General features: G+C 49.8%; 2 protein-coding genes across 7 annotated transcripts in view; one reads left to right on the forward strand and one right to left on the reverse strand.

Annotated features, from left to right (window-relative positions):
* Positions 1-26,263, forward strand: part of Pnkd (PNKD metallo-beta-lactamase domain containing) — a 70,174-nt gene that overhangs the window by 1,268 nt on the left and 42,643 nt on the right. Inside the window, exons 2-3 of one of the 2 annotated variants that reach the window (XM_031367931.1) lie at positions 134-302; positions 1,381-1,759. In XM_031367931.1, coding sequence (XP_031223791.1) covers positions 134-302; positions 1,381-1,573 — 362 coding nt within the window. In that variant the 3' untranslated portion in view covers positions 1,574-1,759. Of the gene's footprint in view, positions 1-133; positions 303-1,380; positions 1,760-26,263 lie in introns of those variants that run through there. The other variant, XM_031367928.1, reaches the window with a different exon arrangement.
* On the reverse strand, positions 2,437-18,822 carry Tmbim1 (transmembrane BAX inhibitor motif containing 1). Of its 5 annotated transcripts, XM_031367934.1 has the most exons (13): positions 11,217-11,496; positions 10,448-10,631; positions 9,326-9,567; positions 8,119-8,207; positions 7,281-7,345; positions 7,109-7,162; positions 6,735-6,785; positions 5,959-5,998; positions 5,675-5,712; positions 5,446-5,533; positions 5,001-5,096; positions 4,076-4,129; positions 3,578-3,724 (listed from the first exon to the last, which is right to left on the reverse strand). In XM_031367934.1, the coding sequence occupies exons 3-13, from the start codon at positions 9,525-9,527 to the stop codon at positions 3,578-3,580; spliced, it is 924 nt and encodes a 307-aa protein (XP_031223794.1). In that variant the 5' UTR covers positions 9,528-9,567; positions 10,448-10,631; positions 11,217-11,496. The 5 variants fall into 5 exon arrangements, with proteins under 5 accessions (XP_031223793.1, XP_031223792.1, XP_031223796.1 ...); XM_031367933.1 differs by lacking the exons at positions 10,448-10,631; positions 11,217-11,496 and adding an exon at positions 18,609-18,822 and having other exon boundaries at positions 2,437-3,724; XM_031367932.1 differs by lacking the exon at positions 10,448-10,631 and having other exon boundaries at positions 2,437-3,724; positions 11,217-11,390.

Consider the following 26,263-nt stretch of genomic DNA (forward strand, 5'->3'; position numbering starts at 1 on the left):
CGATTTTCCCATTTCTCTTTAGATTCTTCACTGCACTTGTTACTCCAACTGCAGTCACTCCCCTTCCTCAAATCTCAGCCACTCTTCCCCTTCCTCATCTCCCATACTGACCTGCCGTACTTTTCATTCACAGGGATCCTCTCTGGAGCCACAGCTAACAAGGCTTCCCAGAACAGGACCAGAGCACTGCAGAGCCACAGCTCACCAGAATGCAAGGAGGAGCCCGAGCCCCTCTCCCCTGAGCTAGAATACATTCCCAGAAAGAGGGGCAAGAACCCCATGAAAGCTGTGGGACTAGCCTGGTGAGTTTTAACTGCCCCTTTGCCTACCAGTGGGCAGTGCACTGAAAGGTGTCGGGACCTAGAAACTTCTTCAGGATGCGGGTGGAGAGCTGAGTCCAAGGGAAGGAAATTGCTGGAGTCAAGGGATGGAATCTCATTAGAGTGGGATGAGGTGAGGGTGGAAAAATATGTAAAATTGGGGGACGGTGGCTTTTCTGTGGAGCAGATTGAGCTGATCTGATTTGAATTTTGAGTCACTGGATTCATCCGTCCCTTTGGGAGCAAGGGTAACCTTCCAGTCCCAGTAATTGTCAGATTGAGTTGTGTAGAAGCTAGAAATGTTTCTGTGAGTTCTGTGGTTCTGATTCTGGCTTGAATACATATTACTGATTATCAATCACTAAAGTAAAAGGAAAGGAAATTAACAATTTTTTTCCAGCAAATGTCTGAGGTACTTTGCCATATAAGGTTTCTGAGGTAAACATTGCACTTCCATCTCGCCAAGGAGGGAGCTGAGGCTCCCAGCTGCGATGCTCACCAGCTCTCGCAGCTTCCTGTTCTTTGACCCTTACCAAGGCCCTCTTTTAGTCGTAGTTGCTAAGATTGAGAGTTGGTCGATGTACCTTAGTGGTTGCGTACATGCTTAACATTCTTGAAGCCCTAAGTTCAATTTGCAGCACCATAAAGGAAAAATGGAGGGGTCTGGCAAGGAGACAGTATATGCAGAGAGGTCCTTTGCTAACTTAGAGCAAGCCTGGGCTGCTTAGGCTATCACACAGAAGCATTCAGCACAAGCGAAGAGGCTCACATATATCAGCCATGAGAGGAGAAATGAAGAGGTAGGTAGGACCACACTGGGCTTTCAGCACTCTGCTTAGGAGTTTGGAGTTGACCAAGATGTAATAGAGAACTATTACGGTTGTCTAAAGCAGGGCCCCTGGTTTGTGGGGTCCCTCCAGCACTCAGCACAAAGGACAGGTAGACATAAGATGTCTCACCACAGCATCTGTACAAGTGGCAAAGCTGGACTGATTCTTTTAGCTCCTCTGGCTCAGTCCCAGTCCCTGCCCAAACCCAGTACACATCTCCCCATCCTTAGGGCCATCGGCTTCCCCTGTGGTATCCTCTTCTTCGTCCTCACCAAGCAGGAAGTGGACAAGGATCGCTTGAAGCAGATGAAGGCTCGTCAGAACATGCGGGTGTCCAACACGGGCGAGTATGAGAGCCAGAGGTTCAGGGCTTCGCCCCAACAAGCCCAGTTCCCTGAAGTTGGGTCTGGGGTACAGACCTGAGTGAGGACCACTGCAGCCTTGTGCTAGACTATTGACTGACGTCCTGTGTTGGCCAATTGTGTTCATTGCTCCCGAGGCCCACCAGAGGGCGCATGATGCCCAAGCTGCTGCCAGCACCCAACTCTTCCACCTGGTGGAAGGAGCCAAATGCAAATAAAGTTATTAAGTACTGGCATGGAAAGGAAAGCAAGGTTGAATTTGTAAGCTCCCGGGAGGGGAGGGTCAGAGCGGGACTAGCTGCTCATTCTCGTTCCCTCACTGACCCGTGTTCCCAGATGGGTGATATAACCACAGCAAGCCTAGGAACAGGCTCTGGAGACCCAAGTCTTAAGAGCCACTGGTTAGGAGGCATGGACATCTTTAATCTCAGCACTCAGGAAGCAGAGGCAGGTGGATTGCTGAGTTTAAGGCCAGGGTTCTAAGACAGCCAGAGAAAAATAATAAAGAGACTTTGCCTCAAAACCAAGAATCAAATGTGGAAGAAAATTTAAAAAAACAAAACAAAACAAAACAGTACATCTCACTATGTCAGCCTCTCTGAGCCTTGTTTTCATCCTTTGTAAGAGAAACTAGTTCCCAAGAGATTCTAAACCCATGGTCTAGCCCCTTTCCTATAAAGACACAGCCTCACGGCTGTGAGTTAAAGCTAGGGAGGTTTTTACAGAGGGTTCATGGCATACACGTGGTCCTGCAGGATGGCTGAGAAGCGTCCAGTGCTGCAGACTTGAGCTCCTTTCCCCAGGCAGCTTTTACCATTTCAGCAGCCTGTCTCACCCATCACCAAGAACTGTTCCAGGAAAATCTGCTTGGTTCCATAGACCAGGCTCTCGCCTTACAGTTAAGAAGCCACAGCTACTCAAGGGTCTTACTGCCAAACATAAAACTTTATTACGTTTCTAGTTGTGTCCCTTTGTGGTATATTCAGAGTCAAGTACTGGACAGAATAGCTCTAACTATGTCCTTGGGCTAGTAAGGTTTCTACCCCACCTGATAAACTGGCTTCTGTCCCCAACCTGCTACCAGCTGGAGGCACTTGGATTACATAGAAGGCACTTGGATTGCTAGGGGTTTTAGTCTAAAATCTCCCAGTGGGAATACAGAACAGATTGAACTTGTGTACCAGAGTAGACTTCAGTGTTTCTCAAACCAGAGAGGGTACCCAAGGCACTTTTCCTGTCCCCACTCATCTCTCACCCAGACTGCTTCCCAGCCACACCCAGGCTCCCACAATCCACCTCACTTGCTGACCTCCACCTCTGTGTGTCAGAGCAAAGTAGGAGGTCCCTCCAGGTCAGATTTTAAAAGCCTCAGGAGGCCCCAAGCACTTTGGGTCTGGATGGTAGCCAAGATGGGTGCCAGCCAGGGTGGATGCTATTCTGTGTTAGCCCCCCACACTGAATGAACTTTGCTCACTGTCTTTGCCCCTAGCCCAGATAAATAATATTGATACATGTTACTGGAAGGTGGGGGTTGGAACAGAGAAACCCCAGGGCACAGATCTCTTCTAGCTTCTCAAGCTAAGAGATGCCAAGCCTAAAGACTTCAGACAGCTTAAGTGGCCTATGAGCACTGGAGCTGGAGTCAAAGCATCTGGCTTTATTGGATCCAGGAGAGGAAGAGCTCCAGCTCCTAGCCTAGAACCTTGTGGCCTAGGTGGGAGGGGAGCCTCAGAGCTCCTGTGTTCACAGGCTCCCTACTCCCCCTCCCCACACACGCACACACACACAACACATATGAAAAGCTTGGTGCATACTCATCATGGGTAAAGGGAAGGAGATAAACCTTCAGACTAGTTCTTGCCAAGCCCACCAAAGGCAAGAGGTGCCAGTAACTCTAGCATCATGGCTCTCACAAGACACAGCCAGAGGCCCTCCCATCCCCAGGACAGAGAGGAAACTGAGCAGATTACTTGAGGGGAGATGGGACCTAGGGCCCTGCCCAGTAGGAAGGGGTGAGTCCCAAGCCAATGAAAGGGATCTCTCTCTCTCTCTCTCTCTCTTTCTCTCAGTCTCTATTTCCTACAAGCTGGAGCACAAAGGTAAAGATGTAGACTATATCTGTGTAGATCTGTAGGGCGCCAGTGATGTAGTCCTCTGGGCTGATGGTATGCTTCCGGTTCCCCAGGACCACCTGCGTGTCATAAGCCAGGAACTGCGGGGGGGAAACAGACATGAGTGCCTAGAAACTCTGCGTCCAGGGTTCATCTCCTGTCAGCACAATGTCCTGAGAGCCCTGGGCCAGCCATATAGCTCATCTATGGAGTCACTAAGGAGCAGTGTGATACATGGTTTCTGCATTGAGCAGTCCACTTGGCTACCAAAGGCTGACACACAGCTGTTACCCAGCCAGCAATATGAACAGAATGCACCCTGCTCTGGGTGTCAGAAACTTGTAAAACACCTACATAAGAAAGAGAGCAATTGTCCATGGCTCCTCCCCACTTCCCAAGCTGTCCAAACTCCACCATCTTAGCTCCCTTCCCAGAAGAGGGAACAAACTTACCAGGGTGAAACAGATGGCCCCCAGAGCTGCATAGACCATGTGGAGCCAGTAAATCTGTGAAATAGCACAGTATGTCATTAGGAAGCAAGCAAAGCATGACCAAAGCAGGTCCCTGAAACCCAGCTGACCCTGGAATGGGACTCCAGCTACAGAGCAGGGAGGTAGGGAAGCTGTCTCTCCAGGATCCCCCATCCTGCCTCTCTAGATTCTGGGAGAAACTGAGACTGTGATTCATCTGCCAGAGACAGCAAAGGCTGTCCCACAACGTCCACGTTAACCTGTCAGCCAAACGGAGAGTAGTAAAGTACAGGAGTGTTTACTGTAGGTCCTGGACACGAGGCAACTGAGTAGAGTTCACGAGGCTAGTGCCAGTGCATGCTGTTTGAAGAGCCTGTGACAGTGAGCTCCGAGTAGCACACAGATGCAGCTCACCGGCTCCTACGGCCCACCTTAGGGACAGTTTAGAGAAGCCCCTTGTCAACCTGCCACCCTGCTCAACACTATTGCCAAGCGCCTGTACACAGGCCAGGACCAGCCATAGTAAGGGGGGCAGCACCTCTCGTTCTGATCCTTCCCCTGCAGCTCTGTGTTCCCCACCTTCACCTTAGCTGACAGGAAGCAGAGAAGGCATCGGGGCCAGCAGTCCCAGGGTCCCTTCCATCCAGGCCTGATTTGGTCCTTCAGATTTGTCTCACAGAACCTGGTCTTGGCTAATCTACCACTTCCTGTAGGAACTGAGTGGTGCTATCCAGGACTTAAGGGGCTGTGGTTTACCACCTGCCTGAAATCTGTTCTATCCTAACCCAAAAGGTACTGTGTTGGTGCCTGCACTGGCCAATGGAGAGGTGTATGAGCCAGAGCCCACCCCTGCTCCACAGGAAGTCCGCTGCCTGGGTGCTGCCTGCCCTGGTGGCAAGACACTCACATATCGAAAGAGCAGCACTATGCTTGTGACAATACCGGTCACCATCAGCACTATTCCCAGCACACAGAAGAGGCCTGTACACGAGGTGAAGTCCACCTAGCAGAAAGGGAGAAAGAGGCACGTCAGATAATTGGCATCCTTAGCATCCCAGAGGACTGACCCTGAGCCCCAGTTGGGGAGTCCCAGTGCTGCTCTTGGGGGCATGGCAGTGACAGTGACATGCTAAGGACATGCTAAGGAAGCATCTTGGCAAGTATAGCCATGGGAGCAGATTAGGCTAGGGAAATCCCTGGTCTGAAAAGGTCTGGGTCCTCCCATGCCTGCCCAAGTGCTGAGTCCAAATAGTGGTGTGTGTGTGTGTGTGTGTGTGTGTGTGTGTGTGTACGCACGCGCGCGTGTGTGTAAGAGGGCAGGGTGGCCAGGGAAGGGCCTTCCCCATCCTCACCTTAGTCTGAAAGCAGAAGATGGTGACAGCAATGGCTACCACAGCAGTGATGATCATTGCTATGATGACAGCTTTGGTTTCATACATACTGGGGAAAAGGAAGCAGTTTGAGATGGGCCAGAGGCATAAACCATAAGTAGAGACTCCCTATGTTCAGGCTCGTGCCCATAGTCCACCCAGCCCTCCACATTCCCTCCCCAAGAGCATGGAGGATTGTCCCTGAACATACCTGGAAATAGTGCCTGTCATAAAGCCTAAAGCCAGAGTCTAAGGGAAGGAGAGAATGAGGCAAACCGTTAAGAACAGCATGGGCTACTGAGTATGGCTCAACACATAGCAGGCTCTAAGTTCCAGCCCCAACACTGTGGTTGCCATGGCCCTGCCAGAGCTGGAGGTAAGTGTAACTGTATTGAGAAGAACAGCCACAGAGGCAAGCAAGAGCAGAGCCAGCCAAGGACAAGGGTGTCCCCAACCCCTTCCCGGGTAGGTCTCCCATTTCCCTTCTAGACGTACAAAGACGGTGAGCAGGATGATGTTCCATGGGAATCGGCGCCTGGAGACAGACAGGGAGGGAGAAAGAGGGAGAGAGAGACTCTGGTCACCGGCCTTGGGCCCATCAGCAGAAGGAAGTCCTTAGCTCCTGAGAAATACGCCTTTTCTTTAGGAAGGGCACTCAGGTATTTACACAAAGATGACCTGAGACAGTCCTTCCCTGGGGAGCCAGCATGGCCAGGACTTGTTTACAGCTCACATGTCCCCTGTGTGACTGTGACAAAGTCCCTCAGCCTCTCTGAACCTCGAGTTCTTCCTGATAGGGATGTAGTAACTTTCCCTTTTGTGTTTTTAATTTTTTATTACGTGTGTGTGTGTGTGTGTGTGTGTGTGTGTGTGTGTATACATGCACCACAGCACATATGTGGGGGTCAGAGGACAGCTTGTGGGAATCATTTTCTTCTCAACATGTGGGTCTTGGGCCTCAAACTCAGATCATTAGACGTCGTGGAAAGTACCTTTACTTGTTGAGCCATCTTGCTACTTTCTCCCTTTTTCTTTTTTCTGTTCATTAAGTGCTTGAAATGGTACATATCTTGTATATATGACTCTTACATGTCTTGTAAGATAGATATAGCCAGGTGGGCATCACACACCACTCTGTAACATAGCTGGTCTCTTGTCCCTCATCAGTACTCCTTGTAGGCTCTCTCCACTGTACAAACCCCTTTCCTCTTACAATGCTCTGTCCCTGTCCCACTTTCTGCCCTCCTCTTGTCAGGGTCTCCAACACTCACCTAGGTCCCTGGCAGCAGGCAAGGATCAGGTAGGTGGCAAGGAAGACAGCGCTGGGGGAAGAGATGGGACATAGCTATAGACCAAGACACCTCCCAGCCTACTCCTAGCCCAGTATGACCTGAATGCAGTGCATGGTGATCAGAGAAAGCCTGGGCAGCATCATGAAATCTACATTTCATCACCATGTGTCTGACTGGTCCTGTCCTGTCCCAGCACTCTGTGATGTTATTCCTCCTCAGGCTGCTCTTCTGTCCCTGCCTGGGACAGAAGTTTCTGGGAAGCCCTCTCTCCCAGGGCATAGTTCTACCCCAAACAAAGCTAGTCAGCTGCCTCCTTCCCCCCTCCCATCCCAGCAGCAACACCCTGCACTCACTAGGACACGTAGTACACAGCCACATTGTTCCTCACATATTCGCTGACTGGTTCCCTGTAAAACAGAGGATGCCAAGAAAAGAGTCATCCTGTGGTTATCCACCTCCAACTGAGAGCCACCCCTCCATGGGCAGCCTAGCCGGTAACCCAGGCTCAGGAGAGGAGAGACTCACACAAAGGTGAAGATAGCAATGATGGCCACAGTGATGAGCAGCTGGACGGAAATGATGCAGTACACCTAGAACAAACAGCCAGGGATAGAGCTCCATCTCGTACCAGCCTCTCCCGGAAAGACAGTCAGTGCCAAGGCCTCTGCCTGCCTACCTCACCCCATCCTGTTAGTGGTACAAGGAGCCTCCTTTTAATTTGAAAGGCTCAGTGGTTAAGAACATACATTGCTCATGGACCTGAGTTCAGATCCCAGAAACACCATCAGACAGCTCATAATTACTTGTATTCAACTCTAGCTCAGGGGATCTGATGCTTTCTTCTGGATTTCTTGGATACTACACTCGCATGTGTGCACGTACACACTCACTAATGACTGTAATTTCGAAGGCTCCACTTTTCGAGTCCTCAGAGAGTCTTCCCTGACTGCAGTCTGGCCTGGAAGGGACCCCTCCGCTACTTCAGTTGTCTCTTGGCCCCTTTCCACCTACCCAGCATCCAGCTTATAGTCAGTTTGGGGTTAACTGCTCACTTGCTCTGACTGCTCCTGTACTAATAGCAGTTTTCTGTGACAAGGGTTGAAAGAAGGGATGTGTGGTGATTTAGAAACAGCATGTTTACTTCAGTTCCCAGTTGTGTCTGTCTAACAGAACAGAGCAGGAAGAGGAAGTGCAAAATACAATCCCAGATAGACTCTATCATCCCAAAACAAAGTTAGGGCAATGGGAATGATAGAGAGGGGGATCCCCTCTGAGGAAGGTGCAGAGATAGGCAGCTAAGACACTTAACGTGGGAATGTGTGCCTGAACCTAGACCTCCCCTAAGCCCCAGCCCATTTCTTACCTTTTGAATGAAGGTATGTCGGACTTTCCGGTTATCCCATTCTCCAAAGCTGTCGCTTCCTGCTCTCTCCTCTTCACTATAATCATGGCCTAGGATCAGAGGCAGATCACATCAAACCAACTGGGGACCTAGGATACATAGCCTCCATCTCAACGCACCCCTGACCTCCCTGTCTCAAACCAAGGTTCAGGTGCCTCTGTCCAAAAGACACACTGGTAACTCACAGACTCTTATCAAGCTCAGGTTCTCTGGGCACCCTCATAGTGACCCCCGCTTGGCTTAGGTGAGAAAGAGCTGTGCTGTCAGCAGGCAGCTGCTGCAGGCTCTGTGCCCAGCCCGCACATTTGGAGATAGGGTAATGGCATCACCATCTAGGAAGCAGCTGGTATCTAAGGGGTGGAACTGGTGGGCAGAGAAGTAGCCTTTGGGAGTAGAGGGCCAGAGAGAAAGAGGGAAGACTACACATGAAGTGGGCAGGCTTCACAGTGCACAACAGTCACCTTTGATACCTTAAGATCTGCATCAGAATACACGTCCAGATAAGAGCTGGCCATATATTCACTGGCTCTGGGACACTGAGACTACTGCAAGCCACTAATATTCCATGGATGCCTCTTGGGGAACTAATTCCAAAATCTACCCAGGAGGAGCTGGGGTCCAGCTCATAGGCAGAGCATATGCTTAATGACCTTGAGTTCAGTCTCTCGTACCAAAAAGAAATGGAAAATCCACCCCCCAGGGGAAGAGGCTTGCTAGAGTCTAACCTCACCTTCACGGGCCAACCAAAACATTTTGGCTGTTGGCAAAAATCAGACTGTACATAAAGGATGGAGATGTGGATGTGTCAGCCCTAGGACATTAAAAAAAAAGTGCTTAGGGTTCCTAAGGAAGACATGGTGCCCACACACAGGGGCAACAGTCTTGCTGAGAAACAGAAATGGTTCCTTAGGCAACCACTTAGAAGCCATTACTTCACCCAGCTACTGTCTCTGGGTGTAAGTTCTGGTATACATCTTAAGGCCCCAGTCTCCTTACTGAATACATAGGCCAGCAAGTGGCTGGAGGGAAGAACAGGAGGTTAAGGGGAAGGTGGGACAGGAAGAGGAAAAGGTATCAGAGGGGATGATAGGAGGAAGGGAATGTAAGCCTTCCTCAGTCCCAAGCTCTACCTCATCCCACCAACCTCCAGCCACCCTCCATGACTCACCGTAGTTCATGGGCATTGGATGGACAGGAGGAACTGGCTGTGGGTAGCCAGCAGGATGACCATAACCAGGTTGAGGGTAGGTGGGGTAGGCGGGATAACCACCTGGCAGGACAGACGGCTGTCCGTAGCCCCCGGGTCGTGGAGGGCCAGGGTACAGGGGGTTGTGGTCCTCATAGGGAGGTGGGGCAGTGGGATGGGACATGGCCACTCAAGGGCTGAGGGGAAACCCCAGCTTCTGGGACCTGCAATAGGAAACAAGCAGTTGGTCATGAGTTCCTGACCGCTCACTCCACCCTTGCTTCTTTCTAGGCTATGTCTGTAGCTTATACATGCCACTCACCGCCCACAGGCCACCACCCCACTGGGCTAGCCCTTGGCTTTTATAATCTCTCACAGCAGCCTTTATCTGGGGCCTCCCCTTCCCTGGCCACAGGAGAGTAGGAGTGGGGATTAGTCAGTCAGCTCACAGCTGAGCATCAGAACAACAGAAGAGAATGGCAGCTTGGGAACTCCCTGTTCTCCTTTAAGGAAACCTTGCAATGGTGTCTTGACAGCAGAACCAGGGAAGAAGCTGGACGGCCCCTAGAAGAGCTTCCTGGTGAGTCACAGGGCTGGCCAGCTGGGACCCTTTGGAGGGGTCAACCCAGCCCCCATAGCAGCTGGCTGGAGCAGTAAGCTTGAGGGCCAGATACAGGGTGGAGCCAAGCGAGAGGCTGAGCAGGAAAGAGGAGGAAGAAAACAATCCCGCCACTGTGCCAGACCGGCCAAGCCCCAGAGGGAGGGGCGAGGCAGGCAGCCCAACAGGACTCTCCTGTGCCTGGCCCATCACCGAGGCATGTGGCAGCCTGTGTTGCCTGCTGCTCCCTTCGCTGCTCTTGCCAGGGAGTAAACAGTGCTCTGGAGCAACCTGAAAAGGGGGTCTTTGGAATCTTCCCCTGAGGCAGTGGCAGGGAGGGTCAAGGAAAGCAAGCCGAGAAGTGAGGGCACAGGATTGAAGGCCTCTGACAGGAGCCCTGCAGCTTGCTGGAAGCTCCAGGTGCTACATTGATGCCCAAGTGAGCATCAAGTCCCAGTGTAGTAAAGTGGCTCCCACAGTCCTAGAACCAGGGGTTAGAAGCATACCCTGAGTGGAGAGCCTTGGGGTGGCGGTATGAATCCTTGGTGCTTTGCTGTATTCTCTAGGCCTCCTCTGCCAAGGTTAATACAGCCCGTGGACCCATTGTGAAATGAGGACGGAGACAAGCTAAGGAAATGGTGTCCTTATTTCTTTCATGTACACCCTTGTGACATAGAGTTACCCCCTGCCCTACAGGAAAGAATCGAAGATCCAGGTCAGTCGCAACTTCAGAGCCGCTGCTGGAAGGAGAGTCCCAGCTTCTCTTTCAGGGCACCGAGTGCAGCTCAGAGATCAGATAGAGGACATGCATGGCTCCTTGCAGGACAACAGGAGTTATTCACAAGAGAAATTAGTCAGGATTGAATAACAGGCCAGGTCTCTGAGCAGGTCACACTGAAGAAAGCTGTTCTCCATCTCCCCAGAGCAAGAATGTGTCAAGCCAGAGAGAAGAAAGCCCTTCTAGAAAGTAAGGGTATGAGAAGTGAGCTGGGCAGGGAAGCATGGGAGTGAGGCACTGAGCAGGACAGAGCAGCTGGAGAAATGGGACACCCAGAGTGGAGAGTGAGTCTAAGATCAGAACTGGTTAAGAGAATCTTGAGTCTATGAAAGGACATCGTGATCACAAGCAAGATAAGAGAAGCAGGTTTTTCCTGCCCCAACCTTTGGGGCAAAAGCCTTGCTCCCCTGAGCCCTCCTCCCTCCATCCCCAAGTCTCCTCTGAGTCCACAGAAGGCATGGCATCCTGCTGAATGGGAAGGGGACAAAGCAGGTTACCTTTGGTAGAGAGGTGCCTGACATTCCATTAGGTGCTATCTCAGTAATCTAGGTCTATATGAAATCCTCCATTGGGATGGTAGTGCAGGTTGATGGCTAAACAGTCCTAAAAGGCACTGCCAGGAAAGGCCCTGTTGTTAAGAGTTGCAACAGTGCCACCAAGCCATGATGTCACAATGACCTGGCCCTTCACTTTCACAAGGTATGTGTGAAATGGAGGTGGTTGACAGGGCTCAATGACAGCTCTAAGAGCTGACTATGACCCTGGAAAACTGACCATGCAGGGCCTGTCTTTTGTTCAGCATCCTGGGCCCCCCCTCTTCCCAAGTGAGGGGCTGCAGTGACTCACGGCCTGGGAGGCGGCTCCAGGGTGTAGGGTAGCTCGGCTGCTGACTCATGGGCCTCCCTCCTGTCCTCTCTGACCCCGCCCGGTCATTCTGGTGGGAATTTGCCAGTGGACCTGCCTGATCCCAGCATAGTTCTCTGAGTCCACCACCTGCCCTTTTGAACCAGAGACGATGCTATGCATCAGTATGCTCACCCAGAAGATGGGTTCAACACCAGTTAACAGTGCCTCCCAAGGGACCATAAAAATTAAGAGAGAATATACACCCTGAGGGGGCTGGAGAGTTAAGAGCACTGGCTGCTCTTCCTGGGGACCTGGGTTCAAGTCACAGCATCCACATGGCAGCTCACAAATGTCTGTAACTCTAGTTCCAGGGGATCTGGCACCCTCACACAGATATGCAGGCAGGCAGAACACCAATGCACATAAAATAAAAATAAGTTAATTTAAAAAGAAAAGGAAAGAAAGGAAGGAAGGAAGGAAGAAAGGCCTGAGCTCTTAGAACAGTGCCCAGCCTAAGCAGGGATACACTCTGGCTGTTTTCAGCCGTGACTTCACTGACTCCTAACTCTGTGGTGTATGCTAGCAAGCGAGCAGTGCCATCACAGAGACACCTAGGTATAGGGGAGTGAAGAAAGTTGGCCAGCGACACCTCACCAGGGTATAACGAAGTCAAGGCTTCCTCCCAAGGCTAACTCTGGTGTCCCTTTTGGGTCCCTTATTTGGATAGTCTATCTATCCCAATTTCTCAGCCATCTCCCATGGCTTTGGTCTCAAATCCTCCAGTGATAATAGCAGGCTTACACAGAAGTGGATGCCCGATGATTCCGCCCCTCCACAGTGCACTCCAGTCCCATCCACCAGCCCAAGGAGATTCAAAATGTCAGACTCTAGACATCCACCCACTTAAGACAAGCTGATCCTAGGCTACAGTACAATCCTGGCTGTCTGACCCTGGTGCAAGAGAGTAAAACCCTTGATTTCTACCAGCCAAAAAGTTGCCAGCCTCTGCCACGCCCACCACTGAGCCACAGCATGGACAGTACCTGTCAGACCAGCAAGAACTTCTGGAACCCAGAACCCCCAACATGGCTTCTAAGCAGGCCAAGGCTCCTGCCTGGCCTCCATGAGGACCCTTCCACCAAGGCTTCCACCAGGGCTGAGCTCTGGGCGAGCACTGCCCTAGGGGGAGTGGTCAGCCACTCTCCTAGCTGAGGCATGGGGACACCTAGAGAAGGAAAGGAGTAGGAAGAAGGACAAGGACAGAAAAGAGACCTGGAGACAGTCCAGATGAGGCAGACTCTGGTCATCTGGGTTCACCCAGGGCTGTGAGGGCTTCATAGGCTCCAGGGGTTACAAAGAACTGTGAGCATTTTCCTAGGTTGAGAAGGCATCCAGCTTCTCTGTAGCAAACACCAGTTTGTGATTAGTGTTCAGACTTTGCCCCATCCCAGAAGTTCCATGTCTCAGCTTGTACCTTTCTCAGGTAATCCATCCATGTCAAGGAAAACCCAGAGCCTCTCCCTGACTCAGTCACGGTGGCAGCAGGAGTATGTACTGGGCCCACACAGCAGGATTTGTTGGTGGCCAAGGTTTTCAGTGTAGACTTTGGGGAAGCTGTTCCCCACTGAACCCTGGGTTGTCTCAGGAGGCCGACTCTGTCCCTGGTCTGCTGAGATCAGACTCTGGCTCTAGCTCTCCTCTGGCATAAGAAGTGTTAAGATTCTAGAATCTGCAGCCAGAAGGCTGAGCTACTGGGGTTACAAGCAAGAGAGTGTGTCTGGAGGGAAGGACAGAAAAGAGCAGTCCAGGCAGCTTGCCCTCCTGAATGCCAGGAACCAATGCCCAGACCAGAATGGAAAGAATTGCTCAGTGTGCATCTCAGGAAGCCCCACCCCACACCCAGGTCTCCATGCCTAGTTTCTTCCCTCCATTCTCCCCAAGAAAACACATCCCACCCCAGCATATAGCCACTGGGACAGAGAAGTGAAGGAAGCAACCAGGAACCCAGTATCAACATCATGCTCTCAGGGTGGCCTGGCCTCAGGATTAGGAGGGGAAGTAGAGGGGATCCAAACATTGAGTGCCAGCTAGAACCAGGAAGCCCAGAAGCTCCAGCCCAGGACAGGCCCCCTTGGCCAAGAATTTGGAACCTCTGGGCCAGGTATTGTACTTCCTGCCTCTAATTCTAGTAGAGGCAGGGGGATCTCTGTGAGTTCAAGGTCACTCTATTCTACATAGCAAGTTCAAAGCCAGCCAAGAAATGATAGTGAGCCGGGCAGTGGTGGCACATGCCTTTAATCCCAGCACTTGGGAGGCAGAGGCAGGCAAATTTCTGAGTTCAAGGCCAGCCTGGTCTACAGAGTGAGTTCCAGGACACCAGGGCTACACAGAGAAACCTGGTCTCAAAAAACCAAAAAAAAAAAAAAAAAAAAAAAAAAAAAAGTGATAGTGAGATGTGTCTTGGGGGAGAGGTGTGTGGGTGTGTGTTAAGGAATTTAGAACTTCCCTTCCCAGCCTGGCCCAGTTATCGAAAGCTCAGCAAGAGCCACAGGTGCCAGAACAAAGAACCCTCTCCAGTTCTCTCATCATTTCTTGCTCATCCTGCCAACCTGTTACTTTCCTCCCAGGCCACTTCCTAGGTCCCACCTCTAGAATCCCCCTCTCTAGATCCACAGAAACAGAGGGCCAAGTCCTGGAGAATATGGAAGGGCCCAATCCAGCAGCTTCTCCATCACCCTTATCTCAGAGGACAGATTTGTATCATGAGGTTGTAATATCAGAAAGCCCAGACACATCACCAGTCAGGGTGGCCTTGGTGTGCTTAGAAAAAAACAGGGCCAGGTGGTCATAGCACACGCCTTTAATTCAGAAACCAGAGGCAGGCAGATCTCTGAGTTCGAGGCCAGCTTTGTCTACAAAGCAAGTCCCGGGACAGCTAGGGCTACACAGAGAAACCCTGTCTTAAAAAACAGAAAGACAGACAGATGGACAGAGGGAGGGAGGGAGAGAGAGGAAGGGAGGAGAGAGAGAGAGAGAGAGAGAGAGAGAGAGAGAGAGAGAGAGAGAGAGAGAGAGAGAGAACGAGCAGGCCAGGTGTAGCACCTGGGAGGCAGAGGCAGGCAGATCTCTGAGTTGGACTCCAGCCTAGTCTACAGAGTGAGTTTCTGGACAGCCAGAGCTAGCTACATAGTGAAACTCTGTCACAAAATTAAAAGAAAGAAAAAAAGAGGAAGCCATTATCAGGGCTGCTGCTATTTTTGACACAAAGGCCTGCCCCACCCTGTTTGTGTTGTCTCCAGGTTAGGAGGGGAGACAAGCAGAAGAACAGGAGTATTAATCAGACCATAGTGGAAAATCACAGAGGGGTGGGGAAGGAAGAGAGCCACCCGAGAGTGGAAAGATCAGTACTTAGTGAGCAACTACGTACGATGCTCACAAAAGACCACACCTCCAATAAAAATGCTACTTTTGAGAGCAAGGAATAATGGGACACACCTGTAATGTGAGCACCCAGAAGGCTAAAGCAGGATTGCTTCAAGTTCAAAGCCAGCCTGAGCTACAGTGAGCATGAGGTCAGCCAAGGCTAAGGCCATGGCCTACCTTACTACAGTCAGTTGAAATTTTCAGGGGGATGCATGAGCTTTAGGATTTAAGCATTCAAGGAGGGCAATTTGCAACCAGCAGGGATGGATTTGAACGCGCTGAGTGATTTGGGGTGCTTGTCTGCCAGGGAAGACACCTGAAGCACCCACCCTCAGCTGGTTAGGGGAGCACAGGGCTGAGGGTAGGGTGATGAAGACCAGCACAGTTGAGTGCACAGTGGCTATGGATTCCTTTTCCCATCTTTGTCCGAGTCTCCGGCATTGGAGCAGGGACCTAATTCTTGTCCTGGTGTCAGTACTGACCCCAGTACATGAATTGGGGTAATTTACTTCCCAGTTTCAGGCTCCACTTTTACATCTGTACGATGGGTATATTCTAGGCTGAAAGATCAAAATCCACTGCAGCCCTGCCAATTTGATTCTGTATAAACAGGCTAATAGGACAGAAAGCTTCAGAGCAGAATGACATAGCCATCCCATCCCCACCTTACCCCACACACACCTGAGAATCTACACACTGACTGGGTGCCTCTAGTAATGTGTAGGACATATACAGAGGCAGAGAGAGGTACATGGCCTGTTCTAGGCAAGAGGGTGGCCATTAACTCTCTCACGCCTCCTAATCCTCCTAAGATGCTCCCACACTTCACAGCCTGTGTGATGCTGACCCCGGCAACCTGCTTATTACATGAGGACCTAACCCTAAGGGAAACCCATGTCTCCCCATCTCTTAAAACCCTATGCTTCCACCAGCCTGTCCCCTCAAAACAGTTGCACTAAAAACCAAGCAAAACAATCTCAGTGGACCAGCAGATTAAGGCACTTGCTGCCAAGCCTGACAACCCAAGTTGGATCCCTAGAACCCACGTGGTGAAAGGAGAGGACCACCTCCCTCGAGCTGTCCTCTGGACCTCCACATGCACGCACTCACCCTCGCACACAAATAAATAAATATAATTTTTAAAAAGGACCACACATGAGAGGGGCATGCTGGTGTACACCTGTAACCCTAGCACTAGGTTGGCTCAAGCAGGAAGATCACAAGTTCAAGATCATAAGAACCTGTGGATAGGAGGACCAGACATGCCCTCGTCCTCATATCAGCTGAGCACCAAGATCCCCTGGAGGGTCTGCTCCCACCCTTAGGTCCAATAGCTACTGGAACCTCCACGGTAGGATTTATAGCATGGCATGGTGAAAATCTAGGCAGCACAGACCAGGAAAGGAGCATCCCTAAACATCACCCCTGTGTCATAGGAAGTGTACTTACTGACCATTCTACCTTCCTGACCATGATGAGGAGAGGCCTGTGGACCTCTGCATCTTCTTCCTAGTCCTACTTCAAAACAAGTCCTGTTTTGGCCTAGACTCCCAAAATCTTAGGTTAAGGCTGGAAGATTCTGTCAAGGTCAGCTCTTGTTCTGCATTCCCAAGAGAACTGAAGGCCCTCTGAAGTCTGTATGTCGCTTCAATGCTGGCTTGTTGAGATATGGCCTTACTCTACAGCCCAGGTTGGCTCCAGGTCTGCAGCCTAGCTTGCAATCCTCCTTTTGCCCTTGTCTTCTGAGAAGAATGAGGCACCATGCCCTAGCATTGTTAGTGTTTTGTGAGGCAGGCGCTTGCCCTATAACTCAGGCCACTCTTGCCTCAGCTTCCAGTGTGAAAGGCATGCACCATCACACACTCAGTCCTGCTGCTTCTACTCTGTCTTAAGAACCCATGGTGAGAGGTCTTGGGTTTGGAGGTGCTCTGCTATAGACGGCTTCTGAGGATCCCCCATTCTTTTTTTTTTTTAAGATTTATTTATTTATTATATGTAAGTACACTATAGCTGTCTTCAGACACTCCAGAAGAGGGTGTCATTACAGATGGTTGTGAGCCACCATGTGGTTACTGGGACTTGAACTCAGGACCTTTGGAAGAGCAGTCAGTGCTCTTAACCACTGAGCCATCTCTCCAGCCCGGATCCCCCATTCTTATCGAGGAAGCTGAGTCTAAGTGCCTATTACCCTAGCCCACGAGCTTCTCCAACTGCTTATTACCTCTCTGATCTGCCCAGTTTTATACGAGCAGCCCTGAAGTCAGACAGGAAATCAGGACCCTTGAAGCAATGGTCTCACTTCCCTTGAAACTATAAACCGAGACCAGGAACCCACGACTGGAGAGTTAAGAACAAGCAAGTGAAGAGGCAAGCAAGTGAAGAGGAGAGGACGTATGGTGGCCTGTTTGAGGCAGACCAAGCATCACAAAGAAGCACCTGGCTTGCCCTGCCACCAGTGGCCAGGCCAAAGACACCACTTTTGAAACCAAAGCTCACCACTGAGATAAATATTTCAGCGTCCCAGAGAACCAGACACCTGACAGACCTTCCATGACAGCTCTCCCCACTTATCCTATGTTTAGGTTGACCCTCAGCCTCATGGGTACCACCACCCATAGACCACAGTGGAGTGAGTGACTGGAAGGAGGCCTCCCCGGGGGGTGGGGCACGGGACCTCTCTGCCTGGCAGAGAGCCTTTCTTTCTTGCTTGCTTTTTTTTTTTTTTTGGTTCCTGGTCCTTCCCGACCTGCTTTCCTTTTCCCATTTCTCTGTTTCGTTTTTATTTTTCACTCTGACCTAAAGAGGTCACCAGGGCCAGGCCAGACAGCTTTCACCTGTAGTACTCCCAGCACTTTAGAATCTGAGGCAGAAGTATTGTAACAAGCTCAAGCCTTGACTGGGCTACTGAGTGAAACTGTCTCAAAAAAAAAGAAAAAAAAAAGTTCATCGGCTTGACTATACTTTCTAGTAGGTTTCTGAACTAGAGAGCAAAGGAACAGGGTCAAGGAGCAGGCCAGGTTAGGAGTAGGAATGGCCTCTTCTCTCGACCTATGGGGTTAGCCCACTGGCTTCACTGTGCTAGGGCTCCCTCCTCCCCCCACCCATCCCCTCCCTCCTCCCCCCCACCCCCCACCTAGATAGATCCTCAGTACCAGTCGCTACTCAGCCTGGTGACGCCAGGACAAGCTCGAACAGCCCCGGGTGGGTCCCAAGCCTCTGGCTGGCTGACTCCCTCCCTCCCTCTCCCCACCTGCTGAGGACCATGACAGCCTTGCTGCGCGGCCACTCTGGGGCCCCGGAGTGGGGGACACGACCTCAGACAAACAAGCCACTCAGCCACTGAGAGGAGCACCCTGCAAGATGCGGGTCAGCTCGCGGGTACGCACCAAACGCGGTTGCGCCATAAACCCCGGCCATATGCCCTGCCCCGGCACACAAGGAAAGTGAAGACCGGGACAGGCAGGACGAAAGAACCCTACTCCGGCTCCTGCTCACCACCGGAGTCGGCCCGCGCGAGCCAGAAAAGTTCGGGCGCCCGAGCGCAGCGCCACCCCAGGCTACTTCCACTCCCCGCCGGCCTCGGGTCCCCACCTCCACCCAGCCGCAGCCCCCTCACTTGCCTGCGCTGTTCCGGACCTTGAGATCCGCCTGGGCCTCCGGGCGCTGGCGAGGACTGGGCTGGGCCCGGCTGGACTGGGGCTTCGTGCCCCGCCCCGTCTCTCTCCGCCGCCAGTGGGGAGGAGCCGCCGGGCCCCCCGAGGCCGCCAGGGAGCGCTGGGGTCCGCCCCACACCCCTACCACTGGCCAGGTGTGAGTGGTTCACATTTACTGGAAGCAACGCTGGTTCGCGGAGGAGGACAAAACCCAAACTCACTGGAAAAAAATAACTTCTTTCCATCAATTCCAGACTCTCAACGATTTGCGCTGCGCTAGGGCTTTAGAGCGAGTCCTGTCGCCTTAAAAGTTGTTACCGGTTTTGTTTATTTGTTTGCTTGTTTGTTTTTTACATTCTGGGTAAAAGGATGATCTCGATCTGTACCTCAGGCTGGTCTCCAGCACTTGTCTCCCAGCCGCAACCCAAGTGTTGCAATTACTGACCCTGGCTTCACATAGTCAGATTTCACTTTTTTTTTTTCTTTTTCTTTTTTGTCACTAACTGATCTTCAGCACTTTAGGTCTAGGGGTTGTAGCTCAGTGGTAGATCCATGTGAGAGACCCAGGTGGGTTTCATCCCCATTCCAGAAAAACCAAACAAAAAGAATAGTTCCAGTGATGCACAATATTGTATCACATGGCTGGGCTATGTTTAATTCACTCTTAAAACTTTTTATTTCGTAAAAAAAAAAAATCATTTTTAAGTCACAAGAAAAAATCCGTGATGAATATCTAACAATTCTGTGCTTTTAAGCTAACCACCCTTTTCAAATTTCAAATTTCAAATATACAAACATAGGCAAGAGACTCTGAAACTCTGCTTGGAATTGGTCACGTGTCACTTAATGACAGGGATGTGTTAGGTTAAGGAATTTCAGTGTTTTGCAAGCCTCATGGTGTATTTACACTAACAGCTCACGATGTGTCACGGGGAAGTAAAAATAACCTTACGACAGTTGGTAGTATGCTGGCTTAGGGTGCAACAAGTCCTGGCCTCCATCTCCAGCACTGCATAGACAATGGGAGTGGTGTATGCCTGTACTGCCAGATATTTTGGGAATGTTAATAATAATAAAATAACTTACTTCAAAGAGGTTAAGAGGAGCCAAATATGTGGCCATGGTCAGGGGAAACCAACTTAGGTTATCCAAAAGTCTGTTTTCCAACATGGTAATCCTTTGGTGAAGTTTTGAGGGATTGGGACTTGTCTTACTTAGGGTTTTACTGCTGTGAACAGATACCATGACCAAGGGCAACTCTTATAAGGACAACATTTAACTGGAGCCGGCTTACAGGTTCAGAGGTTCAGGCAATTATCACTGAGGCAGAATCCAGGCAGGCGTGGTCCAGGAAGAGCTGAGAGTTCTACACCTTCACCTGAAAGTCACTGGAAGACAGCCTTCCAGGCAGCTAGGAGGAGGGTCTTAAAGCCCACGCCCACAGTGACACACTTCCTCCAACAAGCCACACCTACTCTAACAAGGCCAAACCTCCAAATAGTGCTGCTCCCTGGGCCAAGTAAATTCAAATCACCACGGGGTGGTTTGATTTGGGTTTTGTTTTTGTTTTAAGGCTCTCACCATGTCGCTGAGACTGGCTGCTTGGGATTCAGTGTGTAGACTAGGCTACCCAGGGACTCACAGAGAGAGACCTGCCTATCTCTTGAGTGTTGGCATTAAAGGTGTGCACAGCCACACTAAGTTTGATAAAGTTTTTATATTGGTAGGACCAAAAAAATTGTAAGTTGAGGCACTTTTCAGATGGACTGTTGGAAAAACTAAGTAGGAAGTTATAGCAAAATGGATCATCTCAGCTGTAGCTAAAGGCCTCAGAGGCTGTCTAACAATACTCAGCCTTTGGGTTGGTAAAGGGTCTCATCTGTTAGTCACTGATTGTTAGGTCAAACCCAGAGGTAGGCAAGGGATGGCTATATAGGGGCTGGAGATAACCTAAGATAAATTGTAATCAGGCCTCGGATCTGCCAACCTTCCACCCTGTACATAGTCCCGGGGATTCTAGTCTCTTAATCAGCCTGCTCAAAGACTTAGGTGAGCCTGCAGACACTTTCTAGGAACTTCTATTCAGAAGTAGAAGCAGAGGGATCAGGATTATTCTCAACTACCTGGCAAATCTAAGGCCAGCCACCTGAAAACAAAATAATGATCTTTGTGGGTCCCTGTTTGACCTCATCACGTGGCCCGTCTCTGCCCTTGGAGACAGTGTGGTCTCAGTTCCACAGGGTGTCGAGCATCTGATGTTGCTAGACGGGAACTTAGCTCCTATGGTCCTACCCCTTATCACTTATAAAAAAAAATTGTAGCAGCTGAAGCCAGGCTGGGTGACACACCTGAATCCCCACCCTCAGAAGGTTGAGGCACAAGATCTGAGGTCAGTCCATGCCTCCAGATGAGAATCAATCTCAAGGAAGTTGGCAGGGTGGCTCTGTGGGTAAAGGTGCTTGTCACCAATCCTCGATACCTGAGATCAACCCCTCAACCCTTGTATCTGAAGGGGAGAATGAGAGAATAGACTCTAGAAGTTGTCTTATGACAACACATACACATTAAGGTAATGAGATTTGAAAGGGTTTGGGTTGTTTTGTTTGTTTGTTTGTCTGTTTGTTTTTAGTTTAGTGAAGCAGGTATGGTGGTGTATGCCTTTAACTCCAGCAATCGGGAGGTAGACACAGGTGGATCTTTGTAAGTTTGAGGCCAACCTGGTCTACATAGCAAGTAATGGGTCAGCCAGGGCTACATGGTAACACCCTATCTCAAAAAAAAAAAAAAGTCATTAGCAATTCTATTTTCTATGGGACAGCTGCCTGGGTTTGTGTGGTTCCAAAGTCCAGTTCCTATTGAGCACAAAGGCTTCTGGGTACAATCGCACCTGCGGTACCTGTGTTTAACTTATCTCTTGCTTATTCTGTGCCAATAGCTGCAAGTCACTATCACCTGGAAGTTTTCTACAGCTTGTTAACTCTCTTCCCTTTACATTTTTATACATATGAGTACTCTATCTGATTATACACATACATGCTAGAAGAGGGCATCAGATCCCATTACAGGTGGTTGTGAGCCACCATGGTTGCTGGGAATTGAACTCAGGACCTCTAGAAAAGCAGTCAGTGCCCTTAACTGCTGAGTCATCTCTCCGGCCAGAATCTTTCCCCCTTTTAATTTTTTTTGTTTGTTTGTTTCCTTTTTTGTTTTCTTTTGAGACATGGCCTCACTATGTAATTCTGGTTGTCCTGGGGCACACTCTGTAGACCAGGTTCTACTGCCTCTGCCTTCCAAGTACTGGAATTAAAGTCATATAGTACCATGAGCAGCAACCTCCCCCTCTGTAAATTGTTTGTGTAGGTTCATGCAGGTGTGTGGGTGACTGCCTCCCACACAGCACCTTCTCTGGCTAACAGGACTCACAGTCCTCCATCCTCCCGAGTGCTTGAATGTTGGGATTACAGGTGTGTGCTACCACAGCAGGCTTATCTTGACCTTTTGAATGGACAGGGATCACAATGAGATTTATTTGCTTTATAAAGTACACTGTTGCTGTCTTCATTGGATTCCATGGTAGTGAGCCACCATGTGGTTGCTGGGAATTGAACTCAGGACCTCTGGAAGGACAACCAGTGCTCTCATCGGTGGAGCCATCCCTCCAGCCCCCAGAACACAATAAGAAAGCACAGCTAGAAACTGAGTCAGGTGGAGACTGAGCACTTGGGAGCAGCTATGGGAGTTCCTACTCAAATCATTATGTCTCCCGACACACGCCACCCTTGCCAGGAGCTATAATTAGGCAAGGGCTTGCCAGGTAGGCTAGGCTTGCCTAGCCAGCTTAGTCCCAAGGGCCTGTCTGAACCCCCCTAGGGCAGGGATTAAATTTGGACCGTCATGTTCTTTACCAACTGTGCCATTTTTCTACCCTGGAGTAAACATTAAAAACACATCAAAGCGCTAAGTCAATAAAGTGTTTCCTGCACAAGCATAGAAACCTGAGTTTAAAGCCGGGCAGTGGTGGCGCACGCCTTTAATCCCAGCACTTGGGAGGCAGAGGCAGGCGGATTTCTGAGTTGGAGGCCAGCCTGGTCTACAGAGTGAGTCCCAGGACAGCCAGGGCTACACAGAGAAACCCTGTCTGGAAAAACAAAACAAACAAAAAAGCCTGGTGGAGTAGCACAGGCCTACAGGCCTAGAAGAGTTCCTTTGCTTGTTACAGAGATGTTGTGCCAGGAAACGTTCAAGAACTTCAAAAAGACCACCAGGAAGCCGAATCAGATGCAATCGAATTAGGGTCTCTTTATTCAAGCTGGAGCTTGGGTCACAGGAGTACATGCCCCACCCCACCCACACCCCCAGCCCAGTTTCAGGGAAGCATTTATAGAGATAGAGGCAAGAAGAGGATATCTAGCCTGGTACATATCTGATTGTGGTCCATTATGGCCTTTAACATAATTGGTTGGTGTTGGGAGTCAAACCATAAACTTAACTTTTGCTTTTCTCCTGATTGGTGGTTGTTAGGAAGTGAAGTGTCAGGGGTGGGCTTGTAACCTGGGGGTGCAGACTTGTTGGGGAATAACCTGGAAACTGGTGCTAACTGGTCTGTTAGTTAACTTGAGTTCAACCTTAGGTCTATTCTCTAAGATGGAGTCTGAACCCAAAAGATTTGGTCTCTCAGAGACAGGCCAAAACAATGAAATAGGTCTCAAAAAAATGTGTGTGTGTAGAGTAATAGAGAGTAGTAAACTTGGCTCAACCCAAAGAACACAGATTGACAATAGATCTTTGCAATAACATGAGGTTTATTGATCCACATACGAGAGGTTGCCCACCCTCACAGGTGGGGTCAACCCTGAACTCAGAAAGCAGACATCTTTTATACATTTTAAAATATGCCCTTTTATAAAGGGCAGATTTCTGCAACAAAGCTAGCTGGCTTACTCTGGTTGGTGGAACACAGGACAAAGCATCTCATCAGGCACTGGTTGGCTTGCTCAGGGGGCTGTTCTTGGCTTAGTCAGCCAACTTCCCTAGCCAGCTCTGTACCTGGCCTTGAAAAGTCCCTGGGAAGGGGCTGAGTAACTAGGTGGTAGGGGATTGTTGGCAGCAAGGTCTAGGTGACAGTTTGTGGTCTTTTTCGAAATTCACCACAGGAGGGGTTGGGGGTTCTTTCGAGAACTGCTAATCTTGTTTTTGTAGACCTTAACGTCATTGCAACCACCAGTTATTTTTGTTTGGGCCTTACTTAGCTTAGTCAGAATGGTCTGGTCAATCTGTCTCAACATTCTGACCACCAGAACTTTGTTTTTACGGCATGTTCTTGGCTATCTCTGAAACAGAGCTTCTCAGTGTCTGAAGCTGCTGCTTACAGGAGCTGGAATATGGCTCTTACTTTACTTTATTTCTACATCCCCAGAACTTTGTTTCTGTATTCTCAAAAACTTGGTTTCTATATTCCCAGAACCTTGTTTCTATAGCTTAGTTTTTTTATTTTATTACTTCAAGAGGAAGGCACTGGATATTGATCAGGTAAGTGGACCCCACCTCAACACAAGCATACACCACCACACACAATAAAATAAAATAAAAGTTGACTAATGTGCTCACACTCACACACTACTCACATATGCAGTATGTATGTGTATTTGTCTAGCAAGATATCATTTCGATGGAAATTACATAGGACTAGTCTAGTTCCACTGACAACCCCAACCCTTCAGTGTACTCCCCGTTGGCGCTGCCTGTAGACCTCCCCAACCCTTCAGTGTACTCCCCGTTCGCGCTGCCTATAGACCTCCTTTTAGGAACCAGAGAAACCATAGTCCTGTCTCTCAGTCTTCGTCTCCTTGTTGCTACAGGGATAGGTGAGTGTTACAGCCTGCAACATTTGGCAGGCAGCACCTTTAATCCCCATACTCAGGAAGCAGGGACAGGTGGATCTCTGAGTTCAAGGCTAGTTTGATCTACATAGAGAGTTCCAGGACAGCCAAGGCTACACACACACAGATAGACCCTGTCTAATATGTGCACTAGCCTCCACTACATAAGGAAACCAACTAGTGAGGCCTTAGCTCTGCCCTGCACCAAGGCATCGGGCTTTGGAAAAGCAAGACCCTTGGGTAAAAGCCATTGATGGAGAGGTAGGTGACCCGCATCTGTAATTCCAGTAAATAGAGGCAGAAAAGCCAAGGAGTTCAAGGTCATCCTATGTTACATAGCCAGTTCAAGTCAAGACCTGGCTATGTAGCAGACTGTCTCAAAACAAAGAAACAAACAAAGACTCAAAAAATAACAAATAATTCTATTTTGCATAAGAATGCCTCCAGTGTCTCAGAAAACGTTTTTTGGGATACTTACCCTAAAAATAGTATTCATTTTTTATCTGGAATTCAAACTAACTTTGGTGTCTGGCATTTCTCCAACAATCCCATAATCCTTCTGGAACAGAAAGTCAAGTCAGGAAGGGGTGGAGAGTGAGAGATACCAGGCTGAAGTTTATTTCCTGAATGGGAGGAAGCCAAAAGACTGATGGGGAAGGGAGGGTCCAGGGAACCTGACAGGAGTGAGTAAAGAATGGGAGGCTGGGTCTGCATGGTTGTGCTCCCCACCAGCCTGGCTGCAGACTCCAAAATTCCTTCCATAGCTCTGTGACTGCCTAGGCAGCTCTCCTGGCGTTTCCCACCCCCGTGAGGCTTTGCTGCGTGTCTCAGCTTCCTCACAGAAGGTCTTCTTCTTCAGAGGGCTTTACCCGGTACCAGAGACATGCCTGGCCCTGCCCCATCACCTGTAGGACCAGAAGTGCCCTGCAGCAATTGGGGGTGTGGGAGGAGACAGGTGTGAACTACACAAGAGGAGAGGGAAGATGGGGGTGGGAGAGGGCACAGGTTCTACCTCCTACAAATGAGCCTTGTGTTTTATTCATGAAAAATATATTTAATCCTGGCAGAGGCAGGCAGATCTCTGAGTTTGAGCCAGCAAGGTCTGAAGAGCAAGGTCCAAGTAGCTGAATTACACAGAGAATCCTTGTGGTGGTAGGAGAGGGGTGGAGAAAGAAAGAAGGGGGAAAAAAAGAGGGGAGGAGGGGAGGAAAGGAAAAAGAAAAATGTCTATTGAGCAATTATTATGTTTTAGGCAGTGTTATAGGGTTTGGACATCAGGGACAATTTAAGTGAAAATGTGCATCCTAGCAGAGAAACAACAGGCATTTGATGTCAAAACCAATTGATAGAGGTCACTCCATCTTGAACAGAAAAGAGGAAAAATCCTGTTAATAAAATACTGGATTTTGTTTGGTGTAGTGGTACACACCTTTAATCCTTATATTCAGGAAGCAGATACAGGTGGATCTTCATAAGTTTAAGGCCAGCCTGGTCTTCTTTACAGATTCCAGGCCAGCCAAGGCTACATGGTGAGATCTCATCTCAAAAACAAGACAAAATGATGATGATGATGATGATGATGATGATGGGCTGGAGAGATGGCTCAGTGGTTAAGAACACTGACTGCTAGCCGGGCAATGGTGACACTTGCCTTTAGTCCCAGCACTTGGGAGGCAGAGGCAGGCAGATTTTTTGAGTTTGAGGCCAGCCTGGTCTACAGAGTGAGTTCCAGGACAGCCAGGG

The sequence above is a fragment of the Mastomys coucha genome, unplaced genomic scaffold (assembly GCF_008632895.1).
Source record: "Mastomys coucha isolate ucsf_1 unplaced genomic scaffold, UCSF_Mcou_1 pScaffold14, whole genome shotgun sequence".
Classification (NCBI taxonomy): domain Eukaryota; kingdom Metazoa; phylum Chordata; class Mammalia; order Rodentia; family Muridae; genus Mastomys; species Mastomys coucha.

Excerpts from the sequence above, each read along its gene's own strand:
- Tmbim1 (XM_031367933.1), bottom strand. The coding sequence starts at position 9,527 with ATGTCCCATCCCACTGCCCCACCTCCCTATGAGGACCACAACCCCCTG. Across the intron at positions 7,163-7,280 it reads ATTGCTATCTTCACCTTTGT|GGAACCAGTCAGCGAATATG; the intron begins GTGAGTCTCTCC and ends TCTGTTTTACAG. Across the intron at positions 5,713-5,958 it reads TCATCCTGCTCACCGTCTTT|ACTCTGGCTTTAGGCTTTAT; the intron begins GTACGTCTAGAA and ends TCCTTCCCTTAG.